The 20878-nt window shown below is 45.0% G+C and overlaps 1 protein-coding gene across 1 annotated transcript in view; it reads right to left on the bottom strand.

Annotated features, from left to right (window-relative positions):
- Positions 1-7480: 7480 nt before the first annotated feature.
- SPSB4 (splA/ryanodine receptor domain and SOCS box containing 4) overlaps positions 7481-20878 on the bottom strand; it is a 134326-nt gene continuing 120928 nt past the window's right edge. Inside the window, exon 3 of the mRNA XM_054552712.2 lies at positions 7481-7697. Within this exon, the coding sequence (XP_054408687.1) occupies positions 7693-7697 (5 nt within the window). The 3' untranslated portion in view covers positions 7481-7692. The remainder of the gene's footprint in view (positions 7698-20878) is intronic.

Genomic DNA, 20878 nt, shown 5'->3' with positions numbered 1-20878 from the left:
GCTGTGTCCCAGAGACTCTGGTATATGGTATCTTTGTTCTCATTAGTTTGAAAGAACTCCTTGATTTCTGCCTTAATTTCATTATTTATTAAAAAGTCATTCAGGAGCATGTTATTCAACTTCCATGAAATCGTATGGTTTTGAGTGAATTTCTTAGTTTTGATTTTGAATTTGATTGCACTGTGGTCCAAGAGAGTGTTTTTTATGATTTTGGTTGCTTTGCATTTGCTGAGGAGTATTTTACTTCCAATTATGTGATCAACTTTAGAGTAAGTGTCATGTAGCAATGAGAAGAATGTATATTCTCCTGTTTTTGGGTGGAGAGTTCTGCAGGTATCTATCAAGTCCATTTGATCCAGTGCTGAGTTGAGGTCCTGAATGTCTTTGTTGATTTTCTTTCTCAATAATCTAATATTGTCAGAGGGGTTTTAGAGTCTCCCACTATTATTATGTGGGAATCTAAGTCTCTTTGAAGGTCTCTAAGAACCTGCTTTATGAACCCGGGTGCCCCTGTGTTGAGCGCATATATACTCAGGATAGTTAGATCTTCTTGTTGAATTGAATCCTTTACCATTATGTAATGCCCTTCTTTGTCTTTTTTGATCGTGTTGGTTTAAAGTCTGTTTCATCAGAAACTAGGATTGCAACCCCTGCTTTCTTCTGTTTTCCCTTTGCTTGGTAGATTTTCCTCCATCCCTTTATTTTGAGGTTATGTGTGTTGTTGCATGTGAAATGACTCTCTTGAAGACACCATACCATTGGAGTTTGGTTCTTTATCCAGCTTGCCACTCTATGTTTTTTTTTTTTTAACTGGGGCATTGTGCCATTTACATTTAAGGTTAGTATTGGTATGTATAGATTTGATCCTGTCATCATGATGTTAGCTCTTTATTTTGCAGACTTATGTGGTTCCTTTATAGTGTCACTGGTCTGTATATTTCAGTGTGTTTTTGTAGTGTCTGCTAATGGTCTTTTTCATATTTAGTGCTTTCTTCAGGAAGTAAGGCAGGTCTGGTGGTAACAAATTCCCTCAGCATTTGTTTGTCTGAAAAAATCTTATTTCTACTTTGCTTATGAAGCTTAGTTTTGCTGAATATGAAATTCTGGGTTGGAATGTTTTTCTTTAAGAATGTCGAGTATCGGCCCTCAATCCCTTCTGGCTTGTAGAATTTCAGCTGAGGGGTCTGCTGTTAGTCTTATGGGCTTCCCTTTTTAGGTGACATAGCCTGTTTCTCTAGCTGCCTTTAACATTTTTTCTTTCATTTCCATCTTGGAGAATCTGATGATTATGTGTCTTAGGGGATGATATTCGTACAGAGTATCTTACTGGGGTTTTCTGCATTTCCTGAATTTGAATGCTGGCCTCTCTAGCTAGGTTGAGGAAGTTCTCAAGGATGATATACTGAAATATGTTTTTCAAGTTGGTTCCATTCTCCCTATCTCTTTCAAGTACACTGACCAATCGTAGATTCAGTCTCTTTACATAATCTCATTTTTTTTCTTGGAGGTTTTGTTCATTCCATTTTATTCATTTTTTTCTCTCTCATCTGCCTGTCTTATTTCAGAAAGGCAGTCTTCAGGCTCTGATATTCTTTCCTCCACCTGTTCTATTCTGCTATTAATACTTGTGATTGCATTATGAAATTCCTATACTGTGTCTTTCAGCTCTATCAGGTCAGTTACATTCTTCTCTACACTGGCTACTTTGTTTGTCAGCTCCTGAAATATTTTAGCATGATTCTTAGCTTCCTTGCGTTGAGTTACAATGTACTTCTTTAGCTCCATGAACTTTATTCGTATCCATATTCTGAATTCTACTTCTGTCATTTTAGCTATCTCAGCCTCATCCAAACTTTTGCTGGAGAGGTTATGTGGTCATTTGGGGGAACGAGGACACTTTGGCTTTTTGAGTTTTCAGTGGTCTGGCGCTGACTCCTCATCTTTGTGGGCTTGTTTGCCTTCAATCTTTGAGGTTACTGACTTTTGGATGGATTTTTTTTTTTCTTTTAACAGTCTGGCCACCTTTCTGTAGGGCTGCTGCAGTATGCTGGGGGTCTGCTCCAGTCCATGGTCACCTCAGATTTTTCAGTGCCTGGAGGTATCACCAGTGAAGGCTGCAAAACCACACAGATGGCAGCCTGCCCCTTCCTTTGGAAGTTCTGTTCCAAGGAGGTATGGACCTGTTGCTGGCCCAAACGCATCTGTAGGAGATGGCTGGGGACTCCAGATAGGAGGTCTCATTCAGTCAGAAAGAATGTGATTGCGACCTGCTTAAAAAAGTAGTCTGGCCATATTTTCATAGGGCAGCTGTGCTGTGCTGGGGATACACTTCAGCCCCTGGTCACCTTGGACATTCCAAAGCCCAAAGGCTGGAATGGCTAAGTTGCCCAAACAGCCAAGATGGCAGCCTGCCCCTCCTCCTGGGGGAGGAGGTGTCCATCCCAGGGAGTCTTGAAACTTCTGTCAGCTGGAGAACCCTGGTGAGTGTAGCTGGAGACTCTGGTTAGGAGGATCCACTTGGTGATGAGGAATGAGTTTGTCCTTCCTCTTAAAAAAGCAGTCTGGCCATGTTTTCATGGGTCTGTTGTGCTGTGCTGGGGTACTACTTCCACCCCCGGTTGGCTTGGACTCTCTAAAGCCTGAAGGCTGGAACTCCTAAGTCACCCAAACAGCAAAGATGGTGGCCCACCCCTCCCTCTGGGAGTTCTGTCCCAGGGAGTTTTCAAATTTCTGCAGGCTGAAGAACACCGGTGGGGGTGGCTGGAGGCTCCGGTTGGGAGGTTCTGCCCAGTGAGGAGGAAGGGGATCAGGGACTGCTTAAAGAGACAGTGTGGCCATGCTTTCATAGAGCGGCTGTGCTGTGCTGGGGTACCTCTCTTTCCCCCAGTCAGCTTGGGCTCTCCAGAGCCCAGAGGCTGGAACGGCTAAGTCTCCTAAACAGCAAAAATGGTGGCCTACCCCTCCCTCTGGAAATCTGTCCCGGGGAGTTTTCAAATCTCTGTTGGGCAGAGAACACCGGCAGGGGTGGCTGGAGGTCCCATTTGGGAGGTTCTGCCCAGTGAGGGGGAACGGGATCAGGAACCTGCTTTAAAGAAGCAGTCTGGTGGCTGGGCGCGGTGGCTCACACCTGTAATCCCAGCACTTTGGGAGGCCGAGGCGGGTGGATCATGAGGTCAGGAGATCGAGACCATCCTGGCTAACATGTTGAAACCCTGTCTCTACTAAAAATACAAAAAATTAGCCGGGTGTGGCGGCAGGCGCCTGTAGTCCCAGATACTTGGGAGGCTGACGGGGGAGAATGGCATGAACCCAGGAGGCAGAGCTTTCAGTGAGCTGAGGTCGCACCACTGCACTCCAGCCTGGGTGACAAAGCGAGACTCCATCTCAAAAAGAAAAAAAAAAAAGAAAAAAGCAGTCTGGCCACACTTTCATAGAGCAGCTGTGTTATGTTGGGGTACCTTCTGCCCTGGTCAGCTTGGGCTCTCCAAAGACTGCAGGCTGGAACGGCTAAGTCACTCAAACAACAAAAATGGTGGCCCACCCTTCCTTCTGAAAGCTCTGTCCCAGGGAGTTTTCAAATCTCTGTTGGCCAGAGAACATTGGTGGGGTGGCTGGAGGCTCTGGTTAGGAGGTCCTGCCTGGTGAGGAGGAATGGATTGGGAACTTGCTTAAAGAACAACAGTCTGGCCATGTTTTGGTAGAGCAGCTGTGCTGTGCTGGGGGATCCCTTCTGCCCCTGGTCAGTTTGGACTCTCCAAAGCCCACAGACTGGAACACCTAAGTTGCCATAACAGCAAACATGGCAGCCTGCCCTACCCCCAGGAGCTCCATCCCAGGGAGGCGCAATGCTGCTACTGGTGGCTGGCTGGAATTTTTATCCTGTGAGGCACTGTGGAAGTGGGGCCTGCAGACCATTAGTGCTTGGCCCCCTGGATTCAGCCTTTTTCCTAGGTGTATGTATATGGGTCAAACCTACTTTGTCAGAGTTGCAGTTACTTTTCCTGGGAAGCCCGGAGCTGGAGTATCTAAAGCTCCTGGGTCTCCATGCACGCGTGCCTCAGTGGGTGCTCTGCTGAGACTCCACATAGCTTCGTGTGTCAGGCTGAAGGCCCTGACTAAGTGGGTTCACAAGGGGTATCCTGATTCAAGGGTTGCAAAGAACTGTGGGAGAAATGTGGTTTACTGGGGTAGCCCATTCACTCATTGCTTCCCTGGGCAGGGGAGGTTCCCTTGGCTCTATGTTGCTCCTAGGTGGGCTGTCGTCCTGCCTTGCTTTTCTCTATCCTCCCCGGTTGAGTTGTCTCCTTGATTAGTCCCAATGCGAGTATCTGGAGGTTTCTGTTGAAGGTGCGTATTTATTCACCCCTTCTGTTCCTCTTCCTAAGAGCCACACACACTAGCTGCTCCTAGTCGGCCATCTTGGCCACTCCCCCTAGACTAGAGATCTTCAATGTCTTCTTGAATCTTCACCTGCAATCCTCAGCTGTAACTCAAGCCTTGAATTTTCCTAACAATCCCCTTTTGTCTATCTCCCCCTGCCCTCTAAACTGACCTACCCTGTGGCCCAATCTATCAAGATACTTGACTCTGCTATGAAACTGGTAAGACAGTTTGTAATAATTGATGATGTACTGTTTATTTTTCATTTTGTTAGGAAAGAAGTTACATTTTATGGAGCATCTACTTTGTGCTAGGGGTTTTACCTCAGTTATCTTATTCACCACAAAAACTCTGAGTGGGTGTATTACCCATTTTGCCAATAAGGGAAACTAATGTGCAGGGAAGTTAAGTGATACGCCCAAGGTCACACAACCAGTGAACGATGGAGCAGGGGAGTGAGATCCAGCCAGCGCATTTTCAATCCTTTCCTTGGCACATACAGTATTCCTCCTTTCCTTCTCTGCAAAGTGCTAGCTAGCAGCAGTCACCAGAGGGCGATGCGGGGCGGCCGTGAGCCTGGCTCGCCTGCAAGGCCTGTTGGTAAGAGGCTGAGCCTGTGGTCCCCAAATCTACCACCAGGGGGCAGGCGGGGAAAAGAAATGACACATACTGCACGCAAGGAGTGGTGGAGCAGCAAATGGGGACGGCTACAGCAGCTCGCTGACAATGTGAGTTGTTCTAAATATTACAGGTTCCACAGTGTGTTACTGAAATCTTCCCTACAAGTATTGAAGCACCATATGGCAACCAGAACTTTAATCTTTTTCGTTGATTAACTTAAAAGCATCAGTAGCATTATGCTTTGGTAAAAAGAACACAATCCAGTCTCTGCAACTTCCTGGCTTGGGCAACAAAGAGAAACACCATTAATTACCTCCTGCATCCCAGGCACTTTACATGCTTTATCTCGTTTAATCTTTACATCTTTGAGAGATTCAGAGAAGTAAAGTAATCTGCCCAGATTTACACAGCAGAGCCAGGATTGGTGGGTCTGGCTTCAAGGTTGCTTATCCATCCATTCAAGCCTCAGTAGCCTCATCTGTCAAAGGGACATGATCATAACAATACATATCCCAACGTTGCGATAGTTAGGCATCAAGCTAATGCATACATATCAAAGGGTGGAGTGCTAAACTGGGTGAAGTAAAAGATGCTGCTTCTCTGAGGCCTGCTGCACAGTGAATTCAAAAGCAGATTCACAAGCATAGTCTACCTTTTGCAGCACCAGTAGTGTTATAAATTCTGGTGGTGGGTGTTTTCATATCTAATTTACCCGGAGGGAAACTGAGGCCCAGAAAGGGGAAGACATTTGGCTGAACTCTCCCAATGCCTGGTGTTCATTAGCTCTCATTGATTCATACACTTGACAAACATTTATTGAATGCCTACCATGTGTCAGGCTTGTGCCAGGCACTGGAATCCAGAGATGACTCATATATTGTCTCCACCCCTTACAGTCTAGGGAAGGGATGATTGCTCCAATCAGGACTGAGCCCTCATTCTCTACTGCCTTCTGTGATGTTTCCTCATCCATTCATCCATTCATTGACCCACCCACCAACTCACCCAACCATCCACTCACCCGCCCATCCATCCATCCATCCATCCATCCATCCATCCATCCATCCACTAATCCATCCATCCATCCATCCATCCATCCATCCATCCATCCATCCATCCATCCATCCACTCATCCATCCATCCATCCATCCATCCATCCATCCATCCATCCATCCATCAATCCATTCATCCATCCATCCATTTATCTACCCACCTATTCATTCACCTGCCCACCTACCTATCCATCCATACATCCATCCATCCATGTATCCATGCATCCGTCCATCCACCTATGCACCCACTTATCTGTACATCCATCTAAGCAATTGATTAGACTTTGCTTCCTTTGGGTGAGGTCCCTCGTTAGTGCCCCCACAGTCATTTGTGCTTCTCTCTATCACATTACTGATCACTCTTGGTGTCATGGTGTGTTGTTTTGTCTGTGCCCACTTCTAAATAGTGAGCTCCCGGAGAACAGGAGACAGGGGTATAAGAAACACTCAGTAACTGCGTGTTGAATAAAGCAGTGGTACCAGAAGTAGGATTCTGGGCACCTCAGGTCTTGTGAAAGATGACCCACTGAGATCCAGGGGGACAATTTTAGAACTTCCATTTGCATTTAATTTTTAACTAAATCACAAGAACACAATTAATCATCTATTGGTATTTAACACCTAGATTGATAATGATGTAGCTGATGTATTGTATACCCCTGCATCACCCTGGTACATGAAGCATCCCAAGAGGAAGATGGGAATTCCACACCAACGATGGCCTACTGTGGCCTCCTCTCTTGTTTTCTGACTTTCAGGCAATTGCAAAACAGCAATTTTTCAACTATAGGATGTCACTGGTGGTAACTTTAGGAAAACGAGATTTTCAAATATTAGAGTCTTTGTGTAACTTTGTAACAAGATGCCCAGTGATTAAAATTTTTTAATGAGTTGGTGGTTAAATATGTTTAAGATCATCCTCTGAATTGAATATAAAATAGTAAAACTTAATCTTCTATTTAGCAAAACAAGAGGGATAAACCAAGAAAGAAGACATGGGGTCTAGGACACAGGGGATCCCTTGCAGCACAGCAGGGTGGGGAAGGGGGCTGGAGAGCAAGTCCAGAATGCAGCAAGTTTAGATGGAAATGAGGGGAGGGCACAGGGAAAATGACTTGTTAGCAGGCCCGATGGCTAGCCAGGATGTGCCATTTTAAGTACTTCTGAGTGGGTTTGTAAATAGCAGCTAACAAGAGCCACCATTCTTCCATTGGCCAGCACCTTCCTGAGATCTCCTGGACCTTGCCATGATCTGGATTCTGAGAAGTTCATGGCGGGCACAACCAGGGGCTTCCAGCACCCTGCCTTGGTGCTTTGGTGACAAGGGCTCTGTCTATTCTGATTGGTCTCTGCTATAAAGTGATCCCCATAAATGGAATTAAATTGGGTTGGTTGGTGATTAAATGTTTTTAGTATAATTCTTAGAATATTTGATATGATGGAAAGTTTGAAAAAAGTGAGGACGTGATATAAGCAAATAGGACAAGAGAAAAGAAAGATAAATAGAAACTCCAGGAAAAACAAAGTTTGCAAGGAAAGCAATGTGCTCATAATACTTTACCGTATCGGCTGAATTGCCATCAATATTTGCCTAGTTATAATGATGTAAACATTGCTTCTTGATTTTCAGTTGTTAGATTCAGCCTGTAAACAAAGAACATAAACCTTAATTGTAGTTGTAGAACAGAATATCAATCTTGAAAACATAATGTAAGGCTGGATGCAGTGGCTCACACCTGTAATCCCAGCACTTTGGGAGGCCGAGGCAGGCGAGGCACTTCAGGTCAGGAGTTTGAGACCAACTGGGCCAACATTGTGAAACCCCATCTCTTCTAAAAATACAAAAATTAGTCGGGCGTGGTGGCGCGTGCCAGTAATCCCAGCTACTTGAATTGCTTGAACCCAGGAGGCAGAGTTTGCAGTGAGCCAAGATCACAGAACTGCACTCCAGCATGGGTGACAGAGTGACAGCCTATCTCAAAAAAAAAAAAAAAAAAAAAAGAAAGAAAAGAAAGAAAAAGAAAAGAAAAGAAAACTTAAAGTAAAGCCATCTTGGGTTGGTAGGAAGGAGTAGGGAGAGTAAGGAGAGAAGTTAATATCTTTAGCTTGCCAAGGGAGAGTCAAGAGACACTCTGGAGGCATGGTGGCCCTAGGAGCAGAAGTATAAAGGTGGTATTTACACTTATAAAGACATCAAAATGAGAAATTTAAAATAGTTTCCTGCGTAACCTGAGTTTAGTCATGTGCACTAAGAAATAATGCCTAAAATCATTAAGTCTAGAAAGTATGTTAAAATCATATTATCTGGAGACTTGGAGGGAAATACCCTCAGCAGTAACTGGAAGAGTCCAGAGTGGCCCCACTGGGAGTTGGTGGGGAGGGAGGGTGATATCTGGGGCCTTCTTTTATAATTTCTTCTGTGCTCCCTGACTTTTTAAAAAATGATGTGCATATGCTAAAAACCCAAAGCCAGCAAAAGGAGCCTTTTGGTCATCACATAGGATGTGGTGGCGGCTATTTGACAACACTCCATTCATAGGCAGTTCCTAGAATCTAAACTTTATTGACAGACATGCTTCCCTTAGAAATCTGTTGCAGTTCACACTCCCTCCCCAAAAACCTTGGGGCATGGTGGGCCTAGGATGAAGCCCCTATTAGGCTTCATCAAGCGAGGCCTGAGCAAAATGACCAGGTGGGGTGCCAGGGCTGGAAGGCCACTATTAAGGTCAGAAAGAAATTGCGGGCCCTTCTCTGGGTGGGGTATATGTGCTGCCTGCGGGGGGCAGACGGGGAGCCAGACTAGACTCAGACCTCAGGAGCTCAGCCATTCGGGGCCTCCCTACACCTCCTGCATACCCCTAGCTGGGATGCAGGGCAGAGAGATGGGCCATTACTGCCCAGTGAACAGGAACCCAGGGCTACTTGCTTTCTGGACCAGTTGTTCCCAGCCTCTTGGCCATTCTGTGGCCCCAGCACTCCTCCCTGAGGACAGATGGAGGCAGCAGTTGGCAGCTAGATACATGCACATGTGTTGTAAGACTCACCCCTCTGCAGGTGAGAGGGCAGGTCCCAGGAAGGAAGTCCCAATCCTTCTTTCCTCTCCTCTTGCCCCTCTGCCACAATCTGAAAAGCTGAGGACACTGGTCTGCAGGGCACCCTTCTGCCCTCTTATTACTTGCCTTTTGGTCCAGCGCAGAACCCTCTCCCGAATTCACAGTTTCATCCCACCTCAGGTAGGACCCCTGACTCCAAAATAATACACCTCCACTCCCCTTTAAGCCCCTGACTCTCAAGGTCCTGCTCCTAATTGACCTAGAGCCTTGGTACTCAAAGGGTGGCTGGTGAACCTGCAGCAGAAGCGTTACTCAGGAGCTTATTGGAAATGCAAAATTGGGGCTCTACCCCAGACCTCCTGCGTCAGAATCTGCATTTTAAGGAAACCCCCAGTTTATTCACGGTCACATTGAAGTTTAAGAAGCAGTGAGTTAGAATACATAATCTGATTAATCAACTTACTCTATTACTACTAGCTGACATTTTAAAATTCTTTCTATGGTCCAGGTGGTATGCTAAGACTTTGCATATCTCATCTTATTTAAGTTTCACACAGCTTTACAAGGTAGAGACTCTTTTGAACCCATTTTATAGATAAAGAAGCTAAAGTTTGGAGAGATTAAGCAACTTCCCTAAGGTTATCTAGCAAATAGCAGAACAGAGATTTAAACCTAGGTAGTATTCTAACTCCAGAAAACTCATAGATCTCAAGGCTGAGGTTAGCAATGGTGTTATCCATCTTGGGGTGGGGTGGGAGGGGCGGATTTTGCTAAGACTCTTAGGAAAACATTCAAGTAGGAGAAGCTGTTCAGGAGCTGGGAAGGGCTAAAGACAAGGGGGAATTTGGGTTCAAGAACCACTTTTTTTTTTTTTTTTTTTGAGATGGAGTCTCACTCTGTCACCTAGGCTGGAGTGCAGTGGTGCGATCTCTTCTCACTGCAACCTCTGCCTCCCAGGTTCCAACTATTCTCCTTCCTCAGCCTCCTGGGTAGCTGGGATTACAGGCATGTGCCACCATACCCAGCTAATTTTTGTATTTTTAGTAGAGACGGGGTTTCACCATGTTGGCCAGGCTGCTCTCGAACTCCCGACTTCAGGTGATTTGCCTAACTCGGCCTCCCAAAGTGCTAGGATTACAGACAAGAGCCACCCTTCCCAGCCAAGAACTACCTTTTAATAGGGCAACTTTGGGAAAGTCACTTAGACTCATCTGTGAAGTGAGAATGATAATGACAGTTTGTGCCATGCCAGGTTATGTGATTATTCAATGAGAAAACATATGCAAATCCCTTGATAAAGAGTAAGCATCCAACCAACATTTATTGGACCCCTCCTCTGTGCTAGATGTTGGGGATACAGAGATGAGAGATGACACCCTGCCTTCTGAAAGTTCAGAGCCCATGTGAGGTGGGATGGGAATAGATTATATCAGCGGATGAACAACACAATATGGTCTGTTATAACAGGGAAGCACAGGACGCTGTTGCGCTTGAAGAAAACGTGTGCAATTCAGACTGTGTGGGTAGAAATACTTCCTAGAGAAGGTGGTACGTAAGTTGAGTTCTGAAAAATTTAGGCTGGTGGAGAAGGATATTCTGGATGAAGGGAACAGCATGTAGCCAGAGTTGGAACAGTAAAGAGAGATTTTGCACACAACACTACCCAGAAGTCAGAGAACTAGAGAGCCTGGGGAAGGCAGTTCCCTGCAACACCGAGCAGGCAGGAGAAGGGCAAGGAATGGGTTAGAGGTAAATATGCAGTTCATAGATTCTCCCAGCTTTTCCCTGACCTGCCTACTTCCTCTGACTTCTCATTGTCTCTCTTGGCTTCCAGGCTCTTTCTGGCTTCTAACTAAGGTTTCTGCTCTTTTACTAACACACAATTGCTCCCTCCTCTCCCTATTGCTGGGTTTGGGGATCCAGTATTGGGGCTGGTGCCTCAGACTCCCATGACTCCGCTTCCCAGCTTCTTCCTCAGACCTGACTCTGGTCTTAGGAACATGACATCCTTAGGGCTGCCACTTAGCCCTATGGTGGTTTTGTATCTCTTCCTGTGGGCAGATAGCCCTGTGCCAGAGTTCACAGATGAGCAAGTGAGTGCTGACTGGCCCCCTGAGTTGGGACATTTGTGCAGTGCTCAACCTGTACAACCACACATGGTGTCCTGATGCTCAAGATCCTGCCCCATTCTCTGCTTAGAGTAGGGGCACCTTGAAGGCAAAGATGCTCATACTCATCTCTAGCATAGTGGCCAAGAACAGGATCACCCAGTGGGACAAATGGATGGCCTCATGCCCATGTCCTCCAGCCCAGCTGCCAAAATCAGAGAAAAGGAATCCGGGGTGACAGTGCTTGGCCTGTCTGGTGGTGCCAGGGCTAAACCTGTTTCAGTCTGAAGCTCTCCCTAGCTTGGGCTTAGAGCACATTGACTACCCCATGTCTGCCCTCCAGTAGGACCCAATCTTGGCAAAGTGTCTGAGGCTGGAGTGGAGAGTGGGACCTTCAGGTCCTTCTATACAAGGGAAGATCGAGGAGGGGCAAGGGAACAGGCCCTGCCATGAGGGAATTACAATCGGAGTGGAGAGATATTAGATTTATCAAGAGAACAAATAATGAATAATTTAAGCAGCGGATCATTTCAGGGCCAGACCCTGCAGTTCAGGCTTCCCAGACTCCGCCAGTGAATGTGCCTACTGAGCTCCCTTTCCGCGCCCTTGGGAGTCTGGGGTGAGCCGGCATCGGCTGCTGCAAGCTTGAGGGCTCTTTGAAATTACTCGTTTCCTCTAAAAAATTCATGAGAATTTTGCACTCTACTTCTGGGCTTGTTTTAACGTAATATTGATGTGTTAAACTACTTTTTGTGAGTAAGATGGGAGCTGCAGAAGACGCCTGCATTCACCTGTCACTTCGCATGTGGCTGGCACAGTGTTGGTGAGGAGACAGCTGCTCTGTTGCTTTTCCTGCCCTGCCTCTATTCCCTTTCTGGTACCAGCGGCTCAATTTCTCTCTGGGGGAACCACCCCTCCCCACTCTCTGTCCATGGCTGGACCCTGCCCTGTCCCAGGTATACCCGTAACTCAGGTTACATTCCTCTGAGTGCAATGCTTGCTTCAGAAATGAACACAGGGGCCGGGCATGGTGGCTCACACCTGTAATCCCAGCACTTTGGGAGGCCAAGGCAGTTGGATCATCTGAGGTCAGGAGTTTGAGACCAGCGTGGCCAATATGGCGAAACCCCATCTCTACTAAAAAAAAAAAAAAAAAAAAAAATTAGCTGGGTGTGGTGGTGCATGCCTATAATCCCAGCTACTGGGAAGGATGAGGCAGCAGAATCGCTTGACCCCAGGAAGTGGAGGTTGGAGTGAGCTGAGATGGCACTGCTCTCCAGCCTGGGCGACAGAGCGAGACTCCACCTCAAAAAAAAAAAAAAAAAATTAACATGTGGCCCAAGCAGACCAATGAGTATCAGCCCTTGGGCGTCTACTGCTACTCTTGCAACAGAGAAGGCCTGTTTCAGCTTGGGCGGGTAAACCGCTGATATGTAGCCTAGAAATTTCAAGGTCGCTAGTAGAGGAAACTGCCTGGGAATGAACCAACCCAAAGGAAAGCATAAGTGAAGGGTGGAAAGAGGTAAACCCCAATGACATCATTTTAATCCTGGGATCTAGCTGTACCTAAAGCCATGTAATTTCTGGGTTAAATTGATTTGCCTTAGGTTATTTTCACTTGTAACTAAAATTCAAGTCCTGACTAATCCAACTAGTGGACACATGCCCCAGCTTAGAGACACAGGCCTGGTGAAAACAATGTTGGGACATTGGTATGGGATCAGAACGCAGATGGGTCCTAGCTTGCCCACAAACCTGCTATGTGATTTTAGAGTTTGGATTAGATAATCACCAGGGTTTCTTCCAACTTTAAGATTCTCTCCTTAAAAGTCCCATAGAGCTGGGTGCAGGGCACACACCTGTAATCCCAGCTACTTGGGAGGCTAAGGTGGGAGAACTGCTTGAGCCCAGGAGTTTGAGTTCAGCCTGGGCAACACAGTGGGGCCTTGTTTCTAAAAACAAACAAACAAACAAACCCCTAGCTCCTCACAAAACAACAATAAAACAAAACAAAATAAAAAAAAACTTGTAGAATTTTTAAAATTTTTTAAAAGGCAAATTGACTGTAGACTTGGGGTGAGATTCCTAGGCTGAAAATCTGAAGATTAACTCTGTATCTGGGCGGGACTTGGAGATCTGTATTTTTAACACAACGTCCAGGTAATTTTGATTCATAGCCAGGTTTGGAAACCACTCAAATTCTTAAATTCTTCTTCCTGAGGCAGCCACTTAAAGTCTTCCAATAAGAATTTATTGAACACCTACTATGCATCAATGGCTCCTTCCTCTGACAATGGCCTCCTTGTTGGGTGGGGAAACTGACCTCTGTCCTCATGCTGGACTATCTATAAAATCCCAAAGGTAGCTCTGAGGAAAACATACATTACTGGCAGCAAACTTCCTCCAGTCATTCACTTGCCTCATAAATGGCATTTAAAGCTTTTATTTGTGAATAAGCTATTCACTGTCCAGTTGGTTCGTTTATAAATAGCAAGTAGATTAATGTGTACATTTATGTTGCTTTTGCTGTTGATGTCTCATTTAAAACCTTAACAAGACTGTGCCATAGCAACCGTAACTCACACATTACTAGAATTCAAATGGCTTATTATCAAGATAAACATTTATTATATTAAGGTATGCAATATTAGTGTCATATTTTATACATGGTTACTTGTAGCATAGTTCAGCTCGGGGCCAACACCATATTGAATTATTTAAAGCTATTTCTCCCAGGGTTATTAAAAAGTTCAGTAAAATATATATCAGTGTATAAAATTTTAATGCATAGTTCACGTTGCAGTGTTTGCAAGCTCTTGACCTTTAGTAGAGGAAAGCCAGGGAAGCAGAACTCCAAACAGACCCTCTCTTTGAGAAAGTGCTCACAGCGCAACAAAACACAACCTCCACTTTGTCTCAGCAATGACTTCAAGCCCTGCAAAACTCTCTTTATAGAAGTTAAAGGCAAGGAGGCCAGAATAAGATGAAGCCACCACTCATGGCTCTGGGAGAACTTTGGATCCTCAATCTCAGTGACTTTGACTCCTGCTGAGTACAGGGAGAGAATCCACCCATTGTCTCTGCTCTCCAGGGCCCCCATATGGACTGCATTACTTGCGTGGGCAATTAATTTGGGGTTTGCCATACTGTTATTAACCCATTTTGTGAGTGTTTGTTGTAGCTTCTCTGAATTGCACCTTCCCTAGAAGGGCTGGGTGGAGCTGAAGTACATGGTTTTGAAAACTCAGCCCTAGAGAAGCCCTGTTTGGGTCCTGTCAAATGTAGGGCCTACTACTACTGCCAAAGTCCTCTCCTTGCCAACCAGAGCCCCCTATATCAGGGCAAGAGACCCTGCTGGCCAAGGCGTGGTCACACCATGGTTGGATTAGGTGACCTTCAGCTTGAGCAAGTCACTGCATTCCCTTGAGGCCTAATTTTCCCAACAAATACCTGAGGATGTGAATATAGGACATGTGTCTCAGAGTCAGTACTCCACTGTTGTTCATTCCCACACCAAGAATGTTGATTTTCTTCTCCTGAGATCTGGGTCATCAGCACCTTCTAATTTTTCTTCTTTATCCCCTAGATGGCTGTGGGCCAGGCTGGCCTCACAGTAGGTGCTCAGTTAGTAATTGTTCTATGGCGGTAAAATATATGGTGTTGTTCATTTCTCTTATCCTCTTTGTGGAGGAGACTCCAGAAGGAGAAAAAGGTCATTTTTCTTTCTTCTCTTTTCTTTATTAACAGATAAGGGCAGACTAGGTCTGGACTCATTTGCCTCTGGAGATGTTGATAGCTTTTGGGTTTCAGAGCCCAGAACAGAAGCTACCAGGGCTCCTAGGTTGGGGTTCCCTGAAGCAGACCTTAGGACAAGAGTTTGTGGGCAATCTGGGAGGTGACCACAGGAGGCACACAGTAGGCAGAGTGGAGAAGTGAGCCCAGGCATGGAGGGCAGCTAATGCAGGGTGTGTTGACCAACAGGTTACTGCTGAGGGCACCTCGGGCTCCATCCCACTGGGAGGTTGTGTGAAACACAGCTCCCTGTGTTGTTCCACCATAGGGACCAGGAGCTGATGTATTTATCCTCAAGTCATTGATTGAGGTTGCTTCCAGGTCATTAACTTCCAGGTACTTCTGGCTTGCACAGTGAGCTAAGCACACCCCTGCGGCTATGAAAGTCCTCAAGCAGAAGCTTAGTCCCTGGAAAGGTGAGTTCTGGGCTTAGCAGCAGACACCTAGAGTGATTGCTGCACCTGGCACCCAGAAGATAGCCCTTCTACACTAGGGGCCCAAGCTTGGTTCTGCCTGAGGAGAAGGAGGTGGAAGCTGGTGCCTGGTGTTTGGGGTGACTCCTGGAGGTGGAGGAGAAGGTGATGGTAAGGTCCATACATGGTGAAAATGGCACCTCACCTTTGTGTCAAGGCCTCCAGGGGATTATACACAGTTGTCAGTTACTGGGCCCTAAAGGATGTGATGTTGGGAGTAGCAGCAAACAAACACTGCGCCCCATATAAAATGTGACACTACCCATTTTAAATAGACAACATGGGCAATGAGAATCTTAGTGATAGGCTGAAGACCAGAGAGGTCCTTCCCCAAGTTTTCAAGACTATGAGAGTCTCACTGGCTTCTTGGGTGACCCTAGGGAAGAAAAGGTATCCCCAGTAGTGAGTTATGTTGGGCATTTCACTGCCCAGGGAAGTAGAGACTGAGAGCCAGATGGAATTTGAATTAGGAAAAAAGAAAGTAATGCAATGTTTCTTGCTCTTGAGTGTTGTGGTGGAAGTGCAAATCCATTTCAGTGGTTGGAGTGGATTCAGTTTTGAAATCAGACATGAGGGAAGCCTGGAATGTGAGGCCACAATACCAAAGGCAAGCAGTTGTATTTAAATCCTGATGTCAAGCACAGGTACACAAGAAGAGGGGTCTCCTTTGCAGTGAGAAAAAAAATAGCATCAAGAAACTAGAGCAATAGCGGAGTGTAATTTTTAAGAAAGAGAGGCAAAGAAGTTGCCTCTTTCATCCTTAGAGACTTACAAAGTGTGTGAAATAATGGAGAAGGTGTAGAACAGGACTTGGATCTTATGACAAAAATCTAGACACTCAGGAGAACTTTAAAACACAGAGAAGGAAATCCTATTTCCCCAAGGGCAACCTGTCACTTTGAGAGATAGCACAGGCTGGAAATGGAGACAGGTTCAAGAAAGGCTAGGAGGAATTCACAATTGGCAAAGGCAGGAATGTTACTAGCAGAATAAATTTTGGGGCACCTGTCTCTGATTGAAGGACATTTATGACCCTCACAAAACCACCACAGCCAGTGGAATCATACAAAAGGGCAGGCTGATGGGTCTGAGGTGTCAATCTACAAGGACCACTAAGACAGCAGCAGAATAAATGGAAAACATGGTACCAGTTAATTCAGATGTCTGCACTCGACACCACACAAATGTGGCAAAACGTACCATGGTCCACTTCTGTTGAGACAGAAAGCATACTAGGGGACATTTAAATATTCATTGAGAACACTTATCTGACACATATGGAACAAATATTGTTAAGCTATTGAAGGGGCCTCAGATTCATTAGCCTGTCTGAGACATGCACATGTCTCAGGCCAGCCCTGAGATAATATTCTAACTCTTGGATAATCACGGTGGCCAGACATGTCTACAGGAAAGCAGAGCCTTCCTAAGAGTGGGTGGGAAAGGCATCTATATCTCCACCAGAGAGAGAGAGTCTGGTGGGAGGAATCATCCACCTGCCTGTGCAGCTCAGTGAGTTCTCATACCTGTAAAGGGTGTCTATTGTTCATGAGGTCTGGATCTTCGTGAGGTAGATTCTTCAGCCATGCCATCTAGCAGAGGAGACTTTTTACTCTTCCTGCCCACATAGGTGGCTAGTTTAAGGAATTTATTTCTTTTAGAGGAGATAATGTAAAGTGCTTTGCATAGTGTCTGGCACAGCATGTTAAAAGTGAAACTTTAGACAAAATAAATTTAACAGAGTTTATTTGAGCAAAGAACAGTTCATGAGTTGGGCAGCACTCAAAACCAGAAGAGGTTCAGAGAGCTCCACCACAGCAGCATGAGCAACCAGCTTTTATAAGCTGAATGCAAAAGTAAAGTTGACAAAATTACTTGATTGGCTACAGCTGAGCATTTGCTTTATCTGGGTATAGTTCAAGGGGAGATCCCTAGCTATATAATGGACTAGCTAGTTGGCTGCCTGTGATTGGATAAAGCTCAGTTTTGTTGTCGTTGTTGTTGTTGTTTTAAATTGGTTACAAGAAATGCCTCCAAGTTAAGTTTTGGGTTAACTCTGTAAGAGCTCCAGATATACAGACAACCTTAGGCTAACGGTCTCCTTCTTATTTGCTTTAACTATAGTAAGCAGTCAATTATGACTGGATATCATTTTCAGTTATTATTATTATTGAAATGTTTCTTGCACTATTCCTCTGCTCTTCTCTTCCTCACCCCTACTCTTACCAGTCCCTCTGTGACCCTGTTCAACACTGTGTTTGCTGGTGGAGTTGAGCCTGGTGTGGTCTTGGGTGTCACCAAGCTGGAGGCAGCCATGCCTTCCTGGGTGCTGTGTGTATACAGAGAAAACATAGACATTTTCTCATCAGAAAGACCTGGGCCTAGCTCAGCTCCACCATTTGCTGACTCTGAACCTTCACCAAATTTCTAAGCCTCCATTTTGTTACATGGGCAGACTCAAAGCCCTCATGTAGAAATATCGTAACTGTGTATGAAGTGCCTGATTCTTGGTGAGCTCAACAGATAGAAGCCCTTATCACTGGAATATGTGAGGAAATATAAAGCATCAACAAACCGGGTTTGTTGATGTCCTGCCTGATTCCTGTAGGAAAGGGTAGCAGGGAAACACTGGGTGGGGAAGGAGGCCACAAGCCATCACGCACTGAACCACAGGCTCCATGGGGCATTTGCACTGGCCAAGACTTGGGCACATCATCTATTTATATGGATTTCCTTCCCCATATTCCATGGGCATATGCACCCACTCTGCACAAAAATTCCCATCCCCCTGCACCTCCTGCCTCCTCCCCTGCTCAGATGCATACACACCACTGGGCTTCCTGGAACCCTGGCCTGGCCAGGGAAGCAGGGAGGTCAATAGGCATATTTTCGCGTTGTCTGGCAAGCAACGAGATTGTTTTAGAAGCTCAGGTTGCAGAGGATCCTGGTTCATTATTGTTCACAGGTGTCTGCTGGCTCCCAGGCCCAGGATTTTCTCAAATGCTGCCAGCACACCCACAGGGCTCTAGACAAGCATGGATTTATTTAAAAATAAAACAACTGATTGAGAGATTTTAAAGAAAGTTTTATTTTCATTTTACTCCAGTCCATTCATTTAGTTGCAAGGAAACATGCTTCCAACCTTTGGTAAAAAGAGAAGCCAAGAGAATGTTGAAGAAGTCCAAGAAAGTAAGAGCCAGAATGACAATTCAGTCAGTTATCTGTTACAGATGTTGATGATAATTTACCTCCTTGGATGACGGAGAGAAGGGTCTTCCTCAATGTGTGAGCTTGAGAAGCACCAATACCTCCTACAGAGGCACTAACAGCTGGAGCCTGGCTGCTGTATTCCCTGCCTCATAGGCAGCTGCTCTCAAAAGGCAGGGTGGCATGGGGGTTAGAACTAGACCTTTACTTCACCACTTACTAGCTGTGTGACCTTGGGCATTTTCAGTAGAAAATCTCTCAGGATTTCTATTTCCTCATCTTTAAAATGAGCATAAAATAGTATTGCTTTCATGGGGATATTGTGAGAATTAAATAAAATAATGTGAAGCATTTAGAGTCATGTTTGGAGTAAAAGTGCTCATCAAATATTATTAATAGATATTAGTATTGCTGTTATCATCATCATCATCGTCATCATCATCTCCCCCTGGATTTCTTGGTCTGACACATAGTTGGCTTGAGTTGTGGATAATTGGTGAGCTAAGAGTGGATCCAAAGAAGGTTGAGAATTCATGCATGAGCTGCAAGCACTTAAGGTTAATTCCACAGACAATGACCACATCTTCTGACACCAGTCTGGCCCTGAATGCCTGGGACAGGAGCATTTTTGTCATTTTTCAATAATCTTTATAAATGTAATCCCTCTATATATTGGCTCTATTTGAGCTGAAGTGGCCCAAAGAATTCGTGAGGGAAGCAAGAACAGCAAGTGAAACATTTTTAGGGAGAGAAGAAATTAGAGAGCCTTCTATACTTTTCGTGCTCCTGCACTTGACAATGTTGTTGAAAATCAGTTGATCGATAATTCTTTCAGAAAAAAACGGAGGGCCAGGGACTGGATTGAACTTCCTCTCTGAAGCAAAAAACCCCAAGCAAACAAAAATATAGACAAGACGTATGAAATAAGACACTGTACATCAGGCAACAAAGGACAATGTTCTCTGGAAGACAGAAGAGATACAAGGTGAGGCCTAGAATTGCACCAGCTTACTGCCTTAAGAGAGGCTCTAGGACATGGTGCAAAGAGAACAACCCCGAGTGGAGCCTGGTGGTATCTCTGCACTTGAGGACATGGAGCTGCTAGTCCAGACAGGCCAAGGTGGATAGAGTTCACAGGGCAGAGCACTAAAGAGGAGGGAGTGGCACAGAGAAAGAACCTGGTAATGGACAGGGGGAACTCCCTCAAGTACAGATGTACCTCAGAGATACTGTGGGTTCAGTTCCAGTCCCCAGCAATAAGGTACATATCACAATAAAGTGAGGTGCACAATTTTTTTGTCTTTCTAGTGTATATAAATGTTTATACTATACCATAGTCTATTATGGTGAGTCACCAATAGACTATGGTAGAGTATAAATGTAACATAGTTAGTCACCAGGCTAGCTCACCCATAATCTATTATGGCAGACTATGGTATAGTATAAACATAACGTTTACATACACTACACAAATAGCATTATGTCTAAAAAATGTACATGCCTTAATTTAAAAATACTTTATTGCTAAAAATTGCTAATGATCATCTTAGTTTTTAAAGAGTCGTCATCTTTTTCCTGGTAGAAGGTCTTGCCTCAATGTTGTTGGCTGCGGACTGGTTAGAGTGGTGGTTGCTGAAGGTTGGTGTGGCCGTGGCAATTTCTTAAAATAAGAAAACAGTGAAGTTTACTGCATGGGTTGACTCTTCTTTTTATTAAAAATTTCTCTGTCACATGAAATGCTAGTTGATAATATTTTACCCACAACAGACTTTCTTTCAAATTTGGAGTCAAGCCTCTCAAACCCTGCTGCTGTTTTATCAACTAAGTTTATGTAATATCCTAAATCCTTTGTTGTCATTTCAACAATATTCATAGCATCTTCACCAGGAGAAGATTCCATCTTAAGAAACCACTTTCTCTATTCACCTATAAGAAGCAACTCCTCATCTGCTCAAGTTTTATCATGACGTTGCAGCAATTCAGTCCCATCTTCAGGCTCCACTTGTAATTCTAGTTCTCTTGCTATTTCCATTACATCTGCAGTTACTTCCTCCACTGAAATCTTGAACCCCTCAAAGTCATCCGTGAGGGTTCGAATTAACTTCTTTCAAACTCCTGTTAATGTTGATATTTGACCTCCTCCCATGAATCATGAATGTTCTTAAGGGAATCTAGAATGGTGAATCCTTTCC

Source organism: Pongo abelii, chromosome 2 (assembly GCF_028885655.2).
Source record: "Pongo abelii isolate AG06213 chromosome 2, NHGRI_mPonAbe1-v2.0_pri, whole genome shotgun sequence".
Classification (NCBI taxonomy): domain Eukaryota; kingdom Metazoa; phylum Chordata; class Mammalia; order Primates; family Hominidae; genus Pongo; species Pongo abelii.
The sequence above is the reverse complement of the archived record's forward strand: the minus strand, read 5'-3'. Positions and strand labels throughout refer to the sequence as shown.